General features: G+C 41.9%; 1 protein-coding gene and 1 long non-coding RNA gene across 7 annotated transcripts in view; one reads left to right on the top strand and one right to left on the bottom strand.

The window, feature by feature from the left end:
* The window catches only part of LOC129172378 (uncharacterized), a 129,414-nt gene that overhangs the window by 85,263 nt on the left and 22,649 nt on the right, over positions 1 to 21,502 (bottom strand). For all 5 annotated transcript variants that reach the window (XR_008566993.1, XR_008566994.1, XR_008566996.1 and 2 more), the window contains exon 3: positions 209 to 273. This is a non-coding gene — a long non-coding RNA (uncharacterized LOC129172378). The remainder of the gene's footprint in view (positions 1 to 208; positions 274 to 21,502) is intronic.
* tfap2b (transcription factor AP-2 beta) lies at positions 786 to 12,189 on the top strand. Of its 2 annotated transcripts, none has more exons than XM_054762030.1 (7): positions 786 to 861; positions 2,909 to 3,370; positions 4,250 to 4,304; positions 5,878 to 6,097; positions 6,291 to 6,409; positions 6,837 to 6,978; positions 11,298 to 12,189. In XM_054762030.1, exons 1-7 carry the CDS (start codon positions 814 to 816, stop codon positions 11,581 to 11,583), a joined length of 1,332 nt encoding a protein of 443 aa, XP_054618005.1. In that variant the 5' UTR covers positions 786 to 813; the 3' UTR covers positions 11,584 to 12,189. The 2 variants fall into 2 exon arrangements, with proteins under 2 accessions (XP_054618005.1, XP_054618004.1); XM_054762029.1 differs by lacking the exon at positions 786 to 861 and adding an exon at positions 873 to 2,839.

Here is a 21,502-nt window from a genome sequence, read left to right as displayed (position 1 = left end):
TGAGAATTACCATCAAACAATCAACTGATTAAAAATGGGAACTTCAATCACAATGCAGATGATTGGATAAATGCAGCAAATTCATTATGTCAATTTTAGGGGTTGGGACAGAGGGGGCTTCTTTTTGTAGCAGGTTTAAGACTACAGTGTATACACACTATATATACTGTATGATACATTAAAGTAGCAAAGCAGAAACTTACTGTACCATCTAACAGGATGAAACTTGGTGTACAACCCAGGCTCGCCGTGGGGCGGCAATCTGCCTCGACCCTGTGGCGAGGGAAAGAAAATCAAGACTGGTTAGTTGTCTTTTCATCCAAGATATCAGCACAAACCTGTCAAAACGTGTGAATATACTGCAATAGGAGGTTGGTATCCTTGAGGAAGATACAGTGCATCTGTCACTATGTCACCAATACAAGGGAATATCTTCTTCAGAAAAATGTGATGAATGCAGATGAGAGCGGAAAAGGTCATGTGGAGTTTGATGACTGACTTGGGCTAGAACATCTGAGGAATGAATGATGAGCACCGAGGCTCTGCAAGGTTGTGGTGAATGCACACATGTCTGGCCCTCATTGTTGTTTATTATGGACATTAATGATGAAGCTGTCTGTATTTGTGTGTCCTTTTTGGGTCGTCCCTGTCCATAAACTGTCTTTGCAGCATGGGGGAGAGATAAGGTGTATGAGAAGGAGGGAGAGAGGGAGGGAGTGTGTATGTGTGAGAGAGAGAAAGAGAGAGAGAGACTGAGGGATGTGACATCTCTTCCTCTCTTGCATTTGGTTTACCGACAGCGGAGAAGCGACCATGCTGTGGAAACTAGTTGAGAATGTCAAGTATGAAGATATTTACGAGGTAATGTTCAAGTGCATCTTTCTCAAAGCATGCTTGAAATGGGTTCGTGTGTTGTGGTGTTTGTCTGCATGGGCAGGTGATGTTATTTAGGCCTGAGGTGGGCTTCCTTGGGTGAAATGTATTTTTTGTTGTGTTTTTTTTTTTTTTTTAAATGGTGTATTGGGAGCCATGTGGTGGCAGAAAGTGTCGAAACTGATTTTTTTTTTTAATTTTAAAATAGGGAATTTATTGTGTGGTGCATTTGGTCCAGGAAATAAACAAAGTAACTATGCTAACTCATGGTGAAGGCGTGTGAGACGTATATGTAAATCACTTTGGCTTTTATCCCAGAACTATAATAGAAGAAAATAGCCGAGCCAAGACAAGAGAAAAGAGCCCCCGGTGGGAGATCCTTGTATCATGCCACACATGGCCTCTCTCCCACGGCCACGGGAGTGTAAAGAGCGCCCTAATGTCATTAAAGAGGGCCCCGTGGACCACAATGTGGAGTTTAATGCACCTTTTGACTCATGACACGGTTCACACGAGCCCCCCACGCGTCACGCAGCGCCTGGGATAGTATTTACTCTAGCTTTTCGCTGCTGGATTGTAATCCTTGCACTCGTTCACATTTTACCCAACATTTCCGAATAGATGTCCTCCTCCTCCACTGCTTCTTCACTGCAGGAGATTCCATCAACATGCCGAGGCACATTTATGCATTCTATTCATCTACAAAGACCATATAGATTATCAGCACACTGTGTCTAGCAATTCAACATGTGATGTACACTACGTCAATGAAGGTGCACACTCATTAAAGCGTTCATAATAAAGAGGACTGTGTTTATGTTCCGGCTGTTGGAGAGAGTAACTTTTAATGGATTAAAAATACTTTTCCAAAGAAAAAAAAAAAGTGCCAGGTAATGCATGGATTCGTAAACTGTGGTTCGAGTACCACTGGTGGTACGAGGGTACCCCCAGTGAGTGATACTTAGGAAATATGTACCGCAATGTAAAATATTGTACGATATTAGAGGCCCATACATATGAAACGAACGTACAAATAAAAATTTGCTGAAATTGAATTCAAATTAAATTCCCTGTTGTTGAAATATTATTAAGTTCAAATGTGACGTAAGTGGAAGTAGTAAAAACAGTGGTACTTGCAAAACAAAATATTTCTTAGGCGCCGCGATCCTTCTAGCTAATACACTCCTCACTCCACACAATTGAGACGAAGAGTATACCCATTGTGCTAGTATTATAATAATGCTTGGCACGGAAGTATACGCACCTTGGGTTCATTTCCAAGACTTGGCTCATGACACAGTTCACAAGAACACCCCACGCATTACGGGGTGCCTGGATGGTGTTTATTCGTGCTCTTTTTGTCGCAAAAATTTGGTACGAGTACCACTGGTGGTGTGCGGGCTCCATCTAGCGGCACTCGGGAACACCAGAGATGTATTTTTATATAAATAAAATTAAGCTTTACCGCATACGATTACCTGCAAGTAGAATTAAGCCACATAGTTGAAGCGGAAGTAGCAAAAAATGGTGGTACTTGCAAAGCAAAATATTTTGGGGGTGGTTGGTGTAAAAAGTTAGTCACTTTTGTTTTGAGGGACATTAGGGGAATTTATAATTTTGGTTGCCATTGAGATATACAGTATGCACTTGAGTGTGTGTTCAAGTTGTATAGTTATATGCTTATTATATTTTGGTGCCAACTTGTCCTGGCTGTGTGGTATTAATATTGGTGCAAGTCCTGCATAACAATGACACGGTGGGGTGAAGGCGGAGGTTCACTGCTCAAACACACTCGTGGTAAAGAGAGAGAGTGGAGAGAGGGAGAGAGTAGACAACCCCTGGAGGTGTTTGGAGCGGCACAGCCTGAGTTCCTCAGGACTAAAAAGTTGAGGGTTCGGCTGGTTCTGTTGTTTTAGTGAGGCCGGCAGCGGTGATCCAGATGTTAGTTCACTCTTACTGCACAGCGGTGAGTTTTAAGCTCATGGTTGGTTCATTTCAACTGCAATGTGTTTCTGATTTTGCGTGCTCCTTCAAGGACCGCCATGACGGTGTCTCCAGTCACAGCTCACGCCTGTCCCAGCTGGGTTCCGTATCCCACGCGGGGCCCTACTCCAGCGCGCCGCCCCTCTCCCACGCCCCTTCGTCGGACTTCCAGCCGCCCTACTTCCCGCCGCCGTACCAGCCGCTCGCCCACTACCAGAGCCAGGACCCGTACTCGCACGTCAGCGACCCTTACTCCCTGAACTCCCTCCACCAGAGCCAACAGGGCGCATGGGGGGCGAGGCAGCGGCAGGATGCAGCCGGGGAGCGGATGGACAGCTCGTCTTTGCTGGCCCAGCCTCGGGCCTCGCTGCCGCAGCTGCCTGGGCTGGACCCAAGGCGGGATTACGGTGGGGTGAGGCGGCCGGACGTGCTGCTGCACTCCGCTCATCCGGGACTGGAGTCCGGTATGGGCGACGGACTGTTGCATGGGCTCCACGGCATGGAGGATGTTCAGGTAAGAAATTGACATTTTTCCAAGGACGTGGCTCATGAAACCGATTTTTTTCATCTGTATTATATTTGTGCAATTGTACTTTATAGCAGACTTTTTGGGCGAAAGAATGACGACAGTATTTGCTATTTCCACAATTAGGGCCACTGGAAATTCACATAAAATAGAACACCTGGCAAAGGGTGCATAAATGTTCATTTTCTTTTTTGAAATAGCAATAAAATAAAAATCAAACTCATGTTTATATATTTGAGACAGTTGCTGTCGAGATCAGAGGTCATTGAACTGAGATGCCCCCTCAGGGCTGACCCCTCAAATAATGAGTCTGAACTCAAAAGGAGCCCAAGGCCACAAACAAGACATAAAGCCTGTTTTTAAAGAAAATAGATGAGCTATGAATAGAACCCTTATGTTGATATTTTCTATTATTATGGGCTATATATATAGAAAAGAACATTTAAAAATGTCTACTTAAAAAAAAAACAATCATACACTAAAATTATTATAGTATAAAAACTTATGATTTTTATATTTGATATTTATGTTTTATATTTTAAAATGTTGCTAGCTTCTATTCATATTTATAATGTACCCTAAAGTTCATATTTTATTTTGTATTTTTTGCAGGATGATAAATAGTCCATGTCAAATTATGTAATTACTATGAAAACATTAGTATTGCCTGTGACGTTGAATGAAGCAAAAACTGCTTTATTGTGAAAGACTGCAAGTGTAAGTGGGCTTTTACAGTGTGTGTGTGTGTGTGTGTGTGCGTGTGTGTGTGTGTGTGTGTGTGTGTGTGTGAGTGAGAGAGAGAGAGTGTGTCATCTTAATAAAACAAGCATACTGTATAATGGTTTGTCTCTATCTTGGTGCTATCAGACAATTGAAGACACCAACGGAACCAACATACTGGATCAATCTGTAATTAAGAAAGGTAAACACGCTCACACACTATTCCTCCATATAAAATATAAAGTGAATATTCTCCGTTTGAAAAAGTCTATCTGATGGTATGAGTGTGTCTGGGTATCCAATATATAGGCTATATAGCCAATACAAGAGGTGCAAAAATGCCTTTAAATATATTAATGAGCAGTTTTACAGTAAATGACAAAGTAGTATTTTTTTTTAATTGTGGTTTTATGGTTGCACTGCAAAATACTGAAATGAGTATAATACAGTGCAGTTCTACACCAACACAAGAAACATACTGAGAGTGTCAATCAAAACTGGGCATTATTTTTTTGTGTAAAAGCACATTTTTTGCACTGGATCTTATATGAAGTTTTTTTTTAGCGATGGGGCCAAATCTAGCCCATGCAGGCTCTTTATTACTGGAAAGCATGAAAATATGAGTTCCACTGGTAAACAGGCAGTTGTTCCTGCTGAGTGGCTCCATGCAGGATGAGGGGCTATAAAGCGGGATAAAGACCCCCGGCTCCCCTGTACAGAGCGCTACACTGACAGGCTGCCACGCACGCTTGCATGCGTGCAAGCAAGCGCGCGGCTGATGATGTGCAATGATTCAGTTGTGGGATGTTGAGTGACTGAGCTCCCCGCGGGGCATTTAAGCCGCTGATGTAATAAATGGCACCGCTCACGGAGATCCTGTGAGCTCGTTTAGAGCTAATCTGCTGTATTATCCCCCGTGGAGCTATCAAAAAACTGCCCCTCGTGCGTGCAAGCATGCTCAGGCTTGGCTGCAGCGTCTTTTTTTAAAAGGACATTAATGTGTGAATGAAGATGAAGCAGGATGAGGGAGCATCCAAATGCCAGGGCTGCTGCACCGTGGGAGTTAAACCGGCCGTGCATGGAGGGAGGAAAGGCTGGGAGGTGGTTAATGCGATTGGAGAACAGCGGGCCAATCAGCAATCAATAGTATTCTAATGAGAACGTCGCGCCACATTAAATAAAAGCAAATGACCTGCGCGTCAGCGCCTCATTAGGCCGCCACATGAACGCGCCTGGTACTAAAATGAACAAAACACACTCATTGGCCACAACACTACACACACATGCAATACATTGTAAGATTAAAATTCTGATTTTACACCTATAACCTGTCAGAGGGTTTCATCTAACAGTATGTTTATTTGTGTGGTTGTGGTAAACCGCACTACAGCCGTTTCTAATATTTTGGTAGCTATACAGGCTAGGGCCCAAATATTAAGGGAGACGCGATGCAGTGGTTCCACACCACTTGAAACGACAACCACAATAATAGACATATATTGTGGTGGTGTTTGACCACATTTTGTGCAGCACATATTGAAAACAGCGCCCCATTTGTGGCGTGCTTGTGCAAGCCGAATAAACACAAATACCATCGTCTTCCTTCATTTCTCACAGAAAAAATGGTAAGAAATTACCAGGAAAGTCGAGATAATATCTGTAAATTATGTTATTATATTCTATAGGTTACAACACAATGTCAACATGTACATTGTTCTATTTGAAAATATTCAGATATTGAAATTAATCTTTATTTTTTAATTTATTGTTTTTAGTACCCATGCCCCCCAAGAACATTGGCTCGTTGATGCTGGGCAAGGACGGCCTGATCGGTGGAGTCACCGTCAACATAAACGAACTGTTCTGCTCGGTACCGGGTCGGCTGTCCCTGCTCAGCTCCACATCCAAATACAAAGTGACCGTTGGGGAGGTGCAGAGGAGACTTTCCCCACCCGAGTGCCTCAACGCCTCCTTATTGGGGGGTGTGTTGAGAAGGTACACGCTCACACACACACACACACGCACACACACACACTCACACACGTCTATGCATAACTTTGAATCTCCTGAGACACACTCTCACTTGAAGCATCCCTCGTGGCATATTGTTCAGAAATCACCCTTTTCCAGTGCATGCATTACACGTTTCTTACATTATCCTTATGCACATTTGTCTGTATTTTGATAGAGCAAAGTCCAAAAACGGTGGGAAATGCCTGAGAGAAAAACTGGAGAAGATTGGATTGAATTTACCTGCTGGAAGACGCAAGGCTGCAAATGTGACGTTACTAACATCACTAGTAGAAGGTGATATATTGTGACTGTTAGTATTTATTTGAATCTGCTTATCTTTGTTTTGTTTTTTTATCAATGAACGTAAATGTAGATTTGATTAGTCATTGCTTATATTAGTACAACAATAATCATCATAGGCCTCATGCATTCATATTAAACGTAATCATGGGTGCAACATGGTTTAGCAACTGTAGAAAGACGTATTTGACGAAAATGTACTTCTCTTAATTACAGACTACAGCAAAAATACGCAAATGTTATCCCAAAATACTTTAATAGGGGCTACTGCGTGTTGGATTGCATTAAAGAGTAAATTAAAGTAAAAAAAAAAAAAAAGTGGGCTTCAATTTAGTCACTTCTGCAATATAAAAAAAATGCAAGTCATATTATTTATATTTGCGTGTATGCAAGCTGATCTTAAATTCCTTGCACCGTGCAGGTGAGGCCGTGCACCTGGCAAGGGACTTCGGCTACATCTGCGAGACAGAGTTCCCCACCAAGGCCGTGAGCGAGTACCTCAACCGGCAGCACACCGACCCCAACGAGCTGCACACGCGGAAAAACATGCTGCTGGCCACTAAGTGAGTCTGATGCACCATTCGGTTGAATTCAATGCCTTTTTATGGTCCGTATGCCTTACGTAGAATGAGATCACGACACCACTTTCCAGATTGCTCAGTGCAAACACGTATTTTCAGGTAAATTAATAATTAGTAGCTAAATATTTTTCCACCTTTGCCCTCCCTCAGAAACAGTCGCTGTTTAATTGGAATGACATAACAGCACACACCGTGGGGTGAAAAATAGGCCATCCACCTCCTATTAAAAAAGGAGCATTTCTGCTGAAAGGAAAGGAATTAGTGAGAAATTAAATCCTGCCTTCATTTTCCAAGGGCCTCTGTCGGCCCCCTCTTAAAGGATGGCCTGAGGGGTGCAAACCCTGCTGTGCTATATATCCCAGGTCCATTCTGGCAGAGTGAACATAGCAATGACATTTGGAGATTTTATTCATAGTTTGATATGGGTTAACCTGGTATTAAATATGTTTAATGTTTAAAAATGAAGTTAATTCAATGCAAAGCTATATAAAAATATCTGTAATATTAACACATTTTATTTCTGGGAAATGTCAGTCCAAGATTAGCATTATCTGCACATTTAAAAGCTTCATTTACAAGAAACCTTTAGCTGTATGTTTGATGTCGAACACTTTTATGAGGCCAGCAGAGCACACTGACATTTGGAGATACAAGCTCTGAGGTTGTTAATGTATGTTTGACCCTTGCTTCTTGTCTTAGATCCCCGTGTAAAGTTACTTATATTACTCCATTGTATGGCTATTAAACACTGGAGGATCCAATTTCTTTCAGAAAGTGTGCAGGAGTGGCTGTTACAGCAGCCAGGGAAGCAAGAGACCGAAAAATTTTATTTAATCAGACGTGAGGTGGCCAATTTTTTCTATTAAAGACCAGCATATCGTGAGGAATTTGTAGGAATTGCTAAAGGGAGAAAAAAAAGCATGACATTTTATTCATAACTCAGTGTTGGCCTTGGTGTGAATGTGCGCTACGCTATGGTGACACACATTCTGCAGAAAACATTGCCACATTTTGCCTAAGATGAAGACATGTCATTTGCTCAAATGTCATAAAAAAAGGTGGGTTCTCAGCGCAGTTTTTGTTGGTAAATTGTCAGTACGGCCAAGGTGCCAATGTGTTCCCCACGGTGGGTGTTTGATGCTGAGATTTGAACCTGTTCCACCATACTGTGTGTCGGGGGTGCCTCTTAGAAATTCATTATTTATCAGTGAAGTGTTTCAAGTTGTCAGAAAACAACAGCGAGAGCCTTAAGTGTAGCCCGGGGTGGAGACTTCTCCTCTCTACTCAACTAACCCCAGCTGGGCTCGGGCCTGCACAGCCTGTCACTCATTTGCTGTAGTGCTGCCCTTAGGCCGCATACAGAGTTTGTGTGTGTGTGAGTGTATGAAGTGTGTGTGTGATGTGTTCATGTGCGGGGGGGGGGAACTATAAGATCCCCCGAATATAAATTGGTGCCAAAACCAGAGGGTGATTTGCTGAAGTTTAACTGGGTCTATTGAGGATGTCCAAAATTGACAAAAAACCTATTGCTTATTAATAAAGCCTTGAAATTCTTATTGTTGTGAAATTAGGTGAACCATTGTTGGCTGGGTGAGGTTTCCTATGTTTAAATTATGATGTATTTTGTAAAGATCCATTGCAACTACAGCCTGTATGGTAATCAATTAAATCAATTAAAAGTGGCTCTTTCATATCATACCATGCAAGGCAGCAAAAAAGATGTGTCTTTGTATAGACATATGAGTAGAAAAATAACATTTTGTGACTTCTAAAACTCATTTTCCCCTCATGAATGTTATTAAAAGAAAAAAATGAGATGACCACAATGAATCCCAGCCAGGGCTCTCCAATTGTGTATGATAAAATGCACAATAAAAATGTTCAGTACAATAATTTGTTTCCAACAAAATGTCAGCTCCAATGTAATTACATTGGATACACGCATAGTCACCATCAGGGGTGCCCGCCAGCAATTATGGGCCCCATGAAAAAAAAACAAAAAACAAACATCTCGAGAAGCTTAACTGACCCACCAAGCTTTACTAACTCCAAAAGTCTTGCTTCTTGTTGTTCAATACTAGCAGTGTAATATTTACTGGGGAGTTGTCCGTGCATCAGTCTGCATATACAAGTACTGTACTGTAGTAGGCGATTGACTCTTTGATGCAACAGAACATAAATGTGTTAAAGGCCATCTTTAATGTCACACTGTAATTCCATCTATCCATGTTACAACTGATTTAATAATACATCCTTTAATAGGATGGAAACATTGACTTGCGCTGTCAGTGTTGGTGAAAGAGGAGTGAGATAGAGGCTAACACAACATGCTAACACTCTGCCAGCTTATTTCATTGTGGACATTAAGCTAACAGGTTAATATCCACATACACAGATTGGCTCGGCTGCAAAAAAAAAAAAAAGTCACATATTGACAACCTTTTCGTTTGCCTCTCTTTTCTCACCTTTCTCTCTTTCCTTGACTCCCACACTTTATTTTACTAGGCACTGGTAGCATTGTTTCACTTTGGTCTACAGCGGCTGCCGACTAGGTGCGTAACGGTGAAGGTAGTAGTGGACCAAACCATTTCATGTAGCTATGGGGGGCTGGTAAAGATGACTTTGTAGAAAACATGCCATTTTCTGCTTATAATCTCCAATCTCATCTCATTTGCTGTACATTGGTAAAAAAATTTAGCGGTACAGAAAGTCGTCAGAGGCAAACGTCAACTTGCTTGAGGTGGTGTTCTTTAAATGCAATGAATCAGCTTGATATTAAAACTCCTACTCACGCGCCACAAACCAACAGGAGGAGCATATCAACCGAAAACCGCTCACAGTGCAACCGAAAACAACAACAAGTAACATGCGAAACACGCAATGTAACTGTACCACACGGACTATGCGGGTATCGAAATAGACGCTTACACCAGTGATTTCCAACCAGGGGTACGTGAGCAAATTGTAGGGGGTGCATGGAAACATTTAATCCATTTTTTTCCAAGATGATAAGTAAATATTCTCAGTCATTTCATATTAAGCCAGACAATGAAAATAGAAGGTGTGCGCTACAACTAATTTCCCCAGGGACACAATAACCTGTGATCAGTTGTGCTACATTGTACTTTTGGAGAATTACCAACACGTGTGAGCGAGGGTAGATGAATAGATGCTCTGATATTTTTAGGAAGATTCTTTCATGTATTCCCCATCTAGGAATGGCTTCCCATCTCATGTGCAGCCCTGCGTTGCCAATTTGGTGATTTTCTTGCTAAATATGGCAACTTTCCGAGCCCTATTGGTGACTTTATTTTCTCAAAAACGACTACCGACAAATGTAAAGACTGACGTCGTCGGTAGATTTTTCTGGTATTTGGAGAGGTGAAAGTGAAAGCACATGTTGTTTTTAGCGGTTAGTGTACAGTCAGCTGCCGCTGCACACTATCTGCCTCTCCCAGAGTCACCACCTCAGTCATGACTAGTCACGGGCTCCGAGCACATAGCTACAGCACGCTTCTTGTTCTGAAAACAAAGCTATATACTGTATATATCCGGTTAATTACATTTATTTTACTTGCTTCAGACTCAACTAAATACTCCCTCACCTTTTTTTCCTCTTCGGCGCAGTGAGACTCACTACATAGGCTAGCCTACCTCCCCCTCCCTTGCTCATCCAATCAGCAGTCATAACGCAGGCGAGATGCATTCGCAGACTTGCGGTGAGGCGAATATTTCACATTCATTTCGAAAATGCACATTTCCCCTACTTCGTGTAAAAAAAAAAAATCACCTAATAATATATTCCATTTATTAATATTGCATCCTACATCGCGAAACTTCACTTATGGTCGGGTCTGGAAGCAATTAAGAGCAATAAACAAGGGATGACTATGTCTTTGGGGTTGAAAAAAAATGTCATGTTGAGAAGGTGGCATAAAGCAGCTGTAAACATGACCTATAATCATTTCCCCCCAAGCTGTAATCACAATAATGTCAATAGTTCACCTTAAAACTCATTCACAGGCTGTTGAGTGTCTGCCAAAGCAACAGGTGGCACTGTAACCGCAAACTGGAAGGCCATTTTAGCCAATCAGAAGTAGTGAAGCTGCAAAAGGCTAATACTAACAAATAACAAAAGGGGACACTTATTCTGTATGCTAATGCCATATTGAATGTATATAAAGTTTCCCCAAGGCCTCAATGCTGTCACATCCCTAAAAGGTACAATGCCAGTACTTTCTTTTCTGAGAGTGTCTACAAAATGTTCCCTCCTGACATACTGTCGTCTCTCTTCTCTGCAGACAGCTGTGCAAAGAGTTCACAGACCTGCTGGCCCAGGACAGGACTCCCCTGGGCAACTCAAGGCCCACCCCCATCCTGGAGCCCGGCATCCAGAGCTGCCTCTCTCACTTCTCCTTTATCACACACGGCTTCGGTTCTCCCGCCATCTGTGCCGCGCTCACGGCCCTCCAAAACTACCTCACCGAGGCCCTCAAAGGACTCGACAAGATGTTCCTCAACAACCCCTCCAACAACCGGCACGGGGACAACAAGGCCGGCGACAAAGAGGAGAAGCAGCGGAAGTAAAGCAGTGGCATTGTTACTTCCGGCTTGCGACTGACCTGCCACGCTCGGGCCTGCATGAGGTAGACGCGGAGGAGGAAGAAATGCGGAGACACAGAAGGATTGTTCATCTGTGGTACCTTCTTTCATTCCCCTGAGGACATGCTGGTTGATGTGTTACATCCATTTTGCTCCCCATGCCGGCGTCCTGTGAGACTGAGGTGCTGTGTGCAGCCAACAAACATTGTGTGTGTGTGCGTGCGTGTGTGTGTGTGAGCTTGTGATTGTCTTCATGCAGGAAAAGCATTGTGGGTATGAAGATAGGTGAGCATTCTGTCTGGATACTACACACAAATACAAGAAGGGGAGGGGGTAATTTATGCGTGTATATATTTATTTATATTAATTTAAATGGTTGATTGTGTAAATAGGTGCCAGCTATTTTGCAGTAGGCCTATTTATCTGTGATTTGATCTTTGTGAAGGCTGGAGGTGGGAAGGACTCATCCAGTGTTTTTTCTGTTCTTATAGAGCTGTTGTCATGGTGCTGATGATGGGTAGACATGCTTTGAATTGTCCAGTGCTTTCATTTCTATCACATTGATAATAAACCATGTGTTTTATTACGAAAGGTGTGCTGCAGGCCCCTTTTCTACTTGAGTTGTAACTGTATTAAACAATAACTTTAAATCGCGCTACTCCTACCGACTAGCGTGCAATGGATTACGTCATGCATTACTTTGACAAATTTGATTCTAACATTCCACACAAGACATCATTTCCCAACTCTCAAAGGCAATATTCATTAGGGCAGGAAATGCACAGACAAACAGTCGCTCTCTTATATTATTATAATAATGTTATTTTGCCCCTAAATTCGCACACACGTCACTTCTGATGTCATCATTCTACAACAGGGGTGTCCAAAGTGCGGCTCTGGGACGATTTCTGGCCCACAGCTGGCCATCGGCATATTCTAAAACTAAAATTCATTCATTATTAATGAGATATATTACACGTTTGCTTTGTCGCTTATAACACAAAGTTAAGATGTGGCTTCTTTTGTTCTGATAGATTAGTATTTTAACATTATTGACCTACATTGGTTTGGTTTTAGCATCTTCAATGTGCAAAATGTATCAAAGTGCCCCCCACATCCTTCAATTCTTCTGGATGTATGCGGCCATCGGTGGAAAAAGTTTGGTTACCGCTGTTCTACAGGAAAGAAGAGTATAAATTGTGCAAAACAAGGCGTTAGTTTCCTTTTGGCTTTTCCCCACATTCAAATTTACTTCTAAACATTGCAATGTTGACATGTGTAAACTAGCAACTCTCATATTTCATAGCTGCAGGTAGATAACCACAGGCACAATCGTTACTGATACCGTGTAAGTACCAACAAAACTGAACAGTAACAACAAAATGAGATTTAAATAATAAGGTCATCTTACGTGAAACTTAACTGTTTTCTTGACTGACTTCATCAAAGTATGGCACACAGACTCAACACACCCCCAGCCCTGGGATACATTACACTGAACATGAACTACACTGTATATGCATCACAGCACAGGGATGACATCAGCGCCATCTCACTGGACGCTTACGAAGTGTTATGATCCTTCAAAAGCATCATTCCTTGCTATCACAATCCCATAAATGCACCTTAGCTATTTAAATGATGAATGCCAGGTTTTTGTTCCTTACGTCGGTAGTGTAAGAATTTTATATTACATCACCGCCCTATATAGAATATATACACAAACACTATATGGTCTATATATACACATAGGCTATGTACTGTATCTGGTGACTGATTTATTGTGATTATAAAAAGACAGCTTCGGTCATTCTGACATGTATTCCCATAAATGGAAACCGAAACTAAATCAAACCTTTGGTAAGTTGCATTTAATTTTACAACATCTCACAGAATGCATGTCATTTTTATCTATTCCTATATGAATATGAAAAGCAAATTTGTTAGAAAGCATGATGTGATATATTCATTTTTAGGCAAGTTTTAAAGCTGCATCAATAAAAAAAACGCATTTACCAAATAAGCAGAAAAACAGTTTTAAGATGCAGAGTGGCGTTATTTTCAGTGTTGGCAGTAAGGGCCTTAAAAATAATGTTTTCCAGTTATAGGTTATCCAAATTACTATTCCAAGGCCCACTAGCATACACACAGAGTGCAGCAGAGTGTAACATGGTAGAAATTAAATTAGTAGATTGCAATATATTGTCTTATATTTTTTCATTGTACTTTTCTTAAAAGTAATGTTAAAATCCCGTCTCGTCTTGTTCTCGTGACACTCCTATGAAAAATGTTAAAAAACTGAAAAATGATTCCAGAAACAGAACAAAGGAACCTGTACATTTTGGAATGTAACCTATATTTTTTGGGGAAAATGTGCCCTCTAAAGTCACAAGAACTTGAAAAATTTAACCACCGTTGCGCATAACATCCTCAACTTTATGAGACTTCAACTCGCCAAGCGTCAGAGGATCGACTCTGGTTATATGTTTTGCTTTTTCTTTGGCTTGTTGCTGCTTTTTGGCAACACTAATTCAAAAAGGGATTACATGCAGCAGAGTCCTGGTCAGTTTAATGGCCCAATAGAAAACAATGAAAACCAGATCATTTTTATCACTATCTAAAAACCCCACCCCAAAAACGGCCAGGACATCAGGTCGCCCTATTTGAAATGGGCACTGATGCTGTACCCCAGTTAAAATAAGTAGAATGTTTTGTGTTAAAGAGACAAGAACATGTGAATGCTTGTCTCTCAGCATTCACACAAGTCAAACAATACCAATGCAACAACTAGTAATAATAATAGTAATATTCTAGATGCATGCTGGTATTATATCCTGCAGAGACCCAGCAATGTATTCCAGAGCATGAACACAGCAGGATGGATAGCGTCTTATTCCAGGGAGATAATTGGCTAGATTCTAGAGGCCTCTCACTCGACGTGCGCGAAGGGGAATGGAATTGTGCCTGGCGGGCCTTCTTTTGTGGTGGCTATCTCGCTCAGGTGTGCTAATGAGGAGGGAAAATCACGTGACGCACGAGGAGAGAGAGAGAGGAGGGGGAGACAGAGAGAGAGAGAGAGAGAGAGAGAGAGAGAGAGAGAGAGAGAGAGAGAGAGAGAGAGAGAGAGAGAGAGAGAGAGAGAGAGAGAAGGCCGGGGGCTGCCTGTGACCCGTGGAGTGGAACGCTGCGTGACGCAGGTGCAGAGTTCAGTACCCGCACGTCTGCGAGCGATTGCCGCTCAACAAAGAGAAGAAGCTACCGAGGATCAGTGCCTATACAACAAAGACAGGTTGGCTGCAACAATAAACACCATTAAGAATTGTATGACCTTTTAATAATTACAAATAATAATAATGTATTTTGCCTACACAGTACTACACTCAACTCTATACATTAGTGTGGTAAATGAGTTTGGCAAAAAGTTTAGCCATACTGTATGAAGCAAAAAACAATATCTCACCTAATAAGTAATTAAATGTTAAAAGGGATTTATTGTATGTACAAACAATATTCACAATTTTATTTTTATGCAAACACATTTAAAATGTTATTTCTATATATTTTTATTATACATTTGATTTTATTCATGTTAATTTAGAAGATTTTAATTGTCTTAGGTCCAGGCCAACGTAATGGTTTTTAGTTTGTGTGTTGCTTTATTGCACTGATGCAATTATTGCTGATCCAGCAGAATTCAGGAAAATACCCTCCCTTGGCAGTAATCATGATGCAGAAATATGACTCTGTCGTATCTAATGAAGTTGTTTTATTAAAATGTCACAGGGTGTTACCACCGCTACGAGAAGACTGGTTGAATACCATCCAATTGGGAATAACAGCTCATAAAATTTCAGCACATATCATAAAGAAGTTATGTCTTTGCTTCCTGTATGCCTGCCTGTCATTTTGGCAGAAAGTGAGAAAGCATGTCGCCATCAGCAAAGCCTCTCAGCGCTCTGTCACCCAATGGGCTGTAAAAATGCTTATCCTACACACACGCACATGCACACGCACGCGCGCACGCACGCACGCACGCACGCACACACACACACACACACAGGTTATCCAGCATGCAGACAGCCGAGTGCAGGTCGGGAGTAATTCCTGCTTACAGCACCGTGCTCCAGGCCATGGAGGCGCTGGATATTTCATTATTCATTAATTTACTGTTTAACAAATCCTGTCATTACTGAGCTAGAGCTGAGTTCTCACACGCACACAACCACACACACACACACACACACACACACACACACACGCCTAGCAGTGGGTGTCAGGCGTTGCAAATCGGCCTGTTTGATCCTGGCCTTCTCAACAAACGTGTAGAGAGCCATGAATAATAAGAAACGCAAAGCTTTGGCGGAACAAGCCAGCGTGACACCACCTCACAAAAAAAAAGCCCTTTAGCGTGCAGCAAAAGTCCACCGGGGCCTGCATGAGACGCCTCGGGGGTTCTTTATATGAGAAGACAAAAACAAACGGTTGGCACAAGCGTGATCGATATGAAAGGCAAAGCCCCCGCGTGCACACGCGGAAGGTGAAAGCGACACTGGACTGTTTCCTTGTCAGCACAAAAAGAAGGCTAGCACAGCTGCTGCGAATTGAATGACCACAGACTCCACAAATAAAACCTGAATGTTTTTATCTTTATTAGATTCTTGAAAAAAGTGATCTACAAAAGAATCTGTCTTGGACGGCTTTCCCCTATTTGATGCAAAATGAACTTTTTAATGATGTTCGAACAGTAACACGTGTCTTGAGAGCCTGTTTATGAGCAACAAACATCATCTCTCTCACTTGTTTGCTCCGCTTTTGATAGAAGAGCTGGTCAAACTATCAGTTTTGACCTTCCGGGTTTTTCCTGACATCATGAATGAAAAGCCTCTGTACCGCCTCTGACACACTTCTACCTTGGCTTCACTACACATGTTAAAATACAGCCTGGAGCTTTGCCAACTATAATTCAGTCCACTACAGACGTGGGAGCTGTAATTTGGATCATTTTGTCTTGTTTCGGCGAATAGGCTAACCTAGGATTATAGTCTGATAAAATGTGACTCTGGTTGTGTCCTCCCAGGCTCCTTAATGTTACATTGATGTATGTGATATACTGTATTATGTTAGACAAGAGCAGAGTCGTTCGCACGTCCGCCGGACCTGCTGACTAAAAACCTGACAAGGGAGTCAAAATTTTAAGTTGAGGTGTACACAAAAACTTTTTTTTTTTTTGCAGTGTTCAATCACGGCCACATCATAAAAAAACATGTAAAAAAGATAACTGTACAATGTAAAAGTTCATGAAAAATAATGGCAAATAAAACCTTGCGCTCACAGAACAGTCATGTCGGTGATAACAATCATGATAATTGGACACCACATGATTTTTCAATATCAACACATAATTAACGTAACATTTTATTCACATGCAGTAATTTGGCTCCAGAGCTCCATTCCAGCTGGTGTGTGTCAGAAGCAAAACAGGAGGTGTTCAAGGCACTGCCCGCGCTAATTAACGCGAGTGATGGTGGCAGAAACAAAAATTAACTATTGATATTGGATTTCCAAAGTTCCTCTACTTTGTCAATATGATCCGAGTAGCAGAAATTGTGTACATATTTTGCAAACAGCACATCAATGATGACTTTCACTGCAAATCATTCTACTAATATCAGAGCCATTAAAACAAAGCATTTTCCCCCAATATCCAGGATTCAATCATCAATCAAGAAAATACCAAATGTTATCCATAATTCATTTTATTTCACTTTTGTCATCATCACCGCACCTCAATAATTCAAACCATGGAATTTCCATTTCACCTACGACTAACGATTTCAAAATATACATATAATAGAGGATCCTTGTAAAGACTTCTGCAGGTTTGGAGAAGGTGTCACGTGCAAAGTGGACAGTGCGCACAATAGCGCTTCTTCTCTACACAAATTGAGATACGCATGGACAAAACTCAGCTCATTGGCATTAAAGCTACGGACACGGTAGAGCAAAAATCTAGCCCTGTGATTATTTTTTAAAAATATAAACACATCAACATGCTCAGGGCGGATGCATGGATGTATGCTAGTCAGACAGTGAGCTACAAAAATTCAAAGATGCAGTTTGGATTCTCATGGCAGCCCATTAGGCAGTTAACTACTTACACTTAAATTAACCGGCTGATTACTGCCATGTAGGAGCAAGCTTACCACAAAACATACAAGTTAGTGATCAAATTCTGTATGATCAATCAACCACACCTATCCTTAACTGGCAATCTAAGAACAAAACATCTCGGTGTGCTGCCCTCAAATACACCGTGACCTGTGGGTGGCCACACACTTGACGCCATTAACATGTGACATATGTAGAGCTGACGAGAAGTGGCTGGAGGCCACTGGTGTCTGCCCCCATTGCCGTTCCTGTGTCTGCAGGGCTGCAGGGCCCGGCCTGGCTGGGCTTTGTCAGCAGTTGAGCAGCCAGCCAGTGTTTGCTGTGGAGAGTCAACGTGTGGATCAGTATGCATGACAGACAATGTGCATGGACGGTAGCTCAGGGCAGGGTGTGGGGTGTGGGTGGGTGGGAGTTGTATCAGAAAGAGGAGGAGGAGGAGGAGGGGTTTACTGAACGTGTGGGCAGGCAGGGATGCTGGCAGTCTGAGTCCCTTAAGGACGCTTTGAAGACGTTAAGTTGAAGTGACACGGCTGCTGCTGCTGCTGAGACAAGGCTGCTTCTGCAGACAGCTCAAGGTCACACTGAGGAGGACACGCTCCGGCCAAGACGCAGCTCATGCTCATTTAGACACAACAGCACACAACGCAGCCTTGCATAAAAATAAAATAAAAATCGGCTATTTAATAAGAGTGAATAGCTATATTTTTGTGATGCTAAATGTGAGCCATTTAAAAGCTTGGCATATACTTCATATCGAGTAACATCCCCGGACCTCTTCAGGTTTTGTTGAAGAATGCACCTGTTGCTTTATTACTGCTGTAAAATCACACATTGCCCGTTTACAAACCATGTTTAATGGCCAAAAGCAAATAGACCAACTGCGAGCTATAAGCTTGCCTGCTATTGATTGTCATATAAAAATCATATCAATGATTTAGATGAGTCAAAATCCCCTCTTCCACCAACGTTTCCAGGAACTTTCATCACAATTTCATTTACGCTGAGAAAATGATTCCTGGTAATCTGTGTGATTTGCATTTCCAACTGACTTCTGAAGGACATATGGTCATTCTAGGTTGGTAGCTTCCATATGACCCTATGTAGCACTTGTATAGGTATAATTTGGTGCTGGAAGGTCTGCACTCATCAGCCATTATATTTCTCAGTCTTTAACAATTCTATTCTTTTCATTCACTTTTCCTGAGCCAAAACCCCACTCCCCGCATTGGAAGACTTGCTTCCTTTAATGCATAATGCTAACTGAAGCCAGCAACCTCCACCTTGCACAATACTTATACCCGCAATCCCTTGAGAATCAGCAGTTATTAGGTGCGGTTATTGTTCGAGGCATGCTTGGGTCAGAGCAATTACAGACACACATAAACAAAGATTATAAAAATTCATTAGAGGTCACAGATGAGACCAGAAAAAGATTCCAGAGAACATCAAAAACACTAGCCAGCAAGGCTCACAATATTTATACACTGCACCAATAACACCTCACAAAAACCATAGAAATGAAACTTGGATATACTTTAGAGTAGTGAGTGATTATTAAAAAGTTGGCAATACAAGATAACCGTCTTGCGTACAAGTCAAGCACGATGGTGGAAGCGTCATGGTTTGGGGATGCATGAGTGCTGTCGACACTAGGGAACTGCGGTTCATTTAGAGAAACATGACATTCTGAAACAAAGCACTGGGGAAACGACCCAAACACACCATGTGTACTGCTATACTGTACAAGTGGTAAACTGACTACTTAAAGTTGTATTCAAATTTCATGTCCATAGTATTGTCACTTGAGAAGACATAAAATGGTCGGTGAATAGTGACAAGTGTCGTCACTTTTGTGGGCTACTGTATTAAAGCAAAAGGACCCCAACCAATGGCATTACTTAACAATATCACAACTAGGCCATGGTGACACAGCTAAGAAGGTTACCAGTAATCAAAAGTGTTTTCCCCAGTTTTCAGTCTTAGCATGAAAATGTTTGAAGCCGCACTTAATTGATTGACCCTGTTAAATACCCTTTAAAGCCTGCTGGCATTATGAATTGATTTACTTTCAAAAGCAACATTTGCACGCTTCCTCTTAATCCCTCCTTTTTACATAAACAGAACACTTGTGCACTCAGGCGTGTCACTGGGGATGAAGAGGCAAACGCGTGCACCTTATTATGTTAAATTGGTTAGGTTTTTCGGTCTTGACTTTTGATGAAATACAGGTAAATATTGACTGCTTGAACTGACAAAGTTGTGGAACGCCTACCTTATTGGAAGTAGATATCCATGTCGGGTATATTTAACTTGAGAAAAATCGCATCAGATGCAGTCACTTTCATTCTGGTGCTCACACATACATTATAATGTAAATGCATTACAAACAGGCAAGGCATGACCACAGATTTGGCGGCAACAACAATTCTGGAGAGAGATAAGAAGAGGGGAGCAGGTTTGATCATTTGTTATCGAAGAAGATGATGAGGGGCAGAAGAGACACTGTATTATCTGCTGTGTGTTGCAGATATAATAGAAATTCATCTTTGGCTCACAGACCGTGTGTGTGCGTGTGTGTGTGTGTGAGAGAGGGAGAGAGTTTGCCTCAAGGCAATAGAGGTCTCTGCTCGGTGTCTGAACAAAATGCCTAGTCTGATCGAGTGAGCAAGGCCATGAACCAACCATCTGCCCCTATAGCATCCAGCCCACCCTCATAACACTTCCAACACGGTGTGTGTGCATGTGTGTTTAGGCTAGACAGACATATAGCCACCAGTGCAATTCAGTTTGAATAAACAGGAAACATCTATCCGCCGTTGGTAAAAAAAAAAAAAAAAAAAAAAAACAGAAAGAAAAAAATGTTAAGCTATTATAAAAGGTGATACTTACTTACTATACAGTCTTAATAATTCCTGATGAGCAGGCTGCATTGAGAAACAAGAGTTTATTATTGCTGCTGTAGCTTTAATTACATTAAGTTGTCTTTTTATTGCACCGTGACTCGATAAATGTTCTTATGTTATCTGCCGTCTGACAACTTCAAGGTATTATGGCGGCATAATTCTGTCAAGTAAGACTTAAACGCATGAAATCTGTTGCTGAGCCGTTAATTTGTCTACTTGCTAGGATATTGGATCATACAGGATTGTTTCTATATATGATTTCTGGTTAAAATAATCACTAATCAAGCCAAAAGGAACTGTTATCAATATCCACGATGGCTGAGGGAGGGACAAGGAGACAAAGGAAACCGTGGTGTGGCCGACGGGATGCTTGGGTTAGTTTGGACAAGCAGCACCGGGGCTTTTCTTGATGGCGACCAAAGAGGACAGGAGGAGACCTGGCCATGACACTCATCGCATCTGAGGCCTCCATCTGTACTGGTGTCTCCCCACCAGTCAACTAGCCAAACACACACATATACGCAGCAACATGCATGGCTCTAATCGCTTCTGACAGTGCTCACATTCAGTTAGGGCCCACAGTGCTTGTGCATGTCACTGACCATAAACAAAGCATACACTCCTCTAAAGGAGATACACCACAGGACACGGGGCGTGGACACCCGAGAAATACCACAAGACAAGGGTGTGGGGAGGGTGTTCAAGGGAACAGATGCCTGCGGGTCATGTCATATCTTCAACATGAGGGCAAAGTCAGGGACAGCGGATAGCCAATGGAAACAAAGTAAGTAGCCAGGCTGGACATTGCACGGTTCCAAAACAAGCCTCATCCT

This window comes from Dunckerocampus dactyliophorus, chromosome 19 (genome assembly GCF_027744805.1).
Source record: "Dunckerocampus dactyliophorus isolate RoL2022-P2 chromosome 19, RoL_Ddac_1.1, whole genome shotgun sequence".
Classification (NCBI taxonomy): domain Eukaryota; kingdom Metazoa; phylum Chordata; class Actinopteri; order Syngnathiformes; family Syngnathidae; genus Dunckerocampus; species Dunckerocampus dactyliophorus.
This window is presented reverse-complemented; position numbering and strand designations above follow the sequence as displayed.

Coding starts and splice junctions, on each gene's coding strand:
- tfap2b (XM_054762030.1), top strand. CDS start 814: ATGCTGTGGAAACTAGTTGAGAATGTCAAGTATGAAGATATTTACGAG. Junction 862..2,908: donor AGTATGAAGATATTTACGAG/GTAATGTTCAAG, acceptor TGCTCCTTCAAG/GACCGCCATGACGGTGTCTC. Junction 6,410..6,836: donor ACTAACATCACTAGTAGAAG/GTGATATATTGT, acceptor TGCACCGTGCAG/GTGAGGCCGTGCACCTGGCA.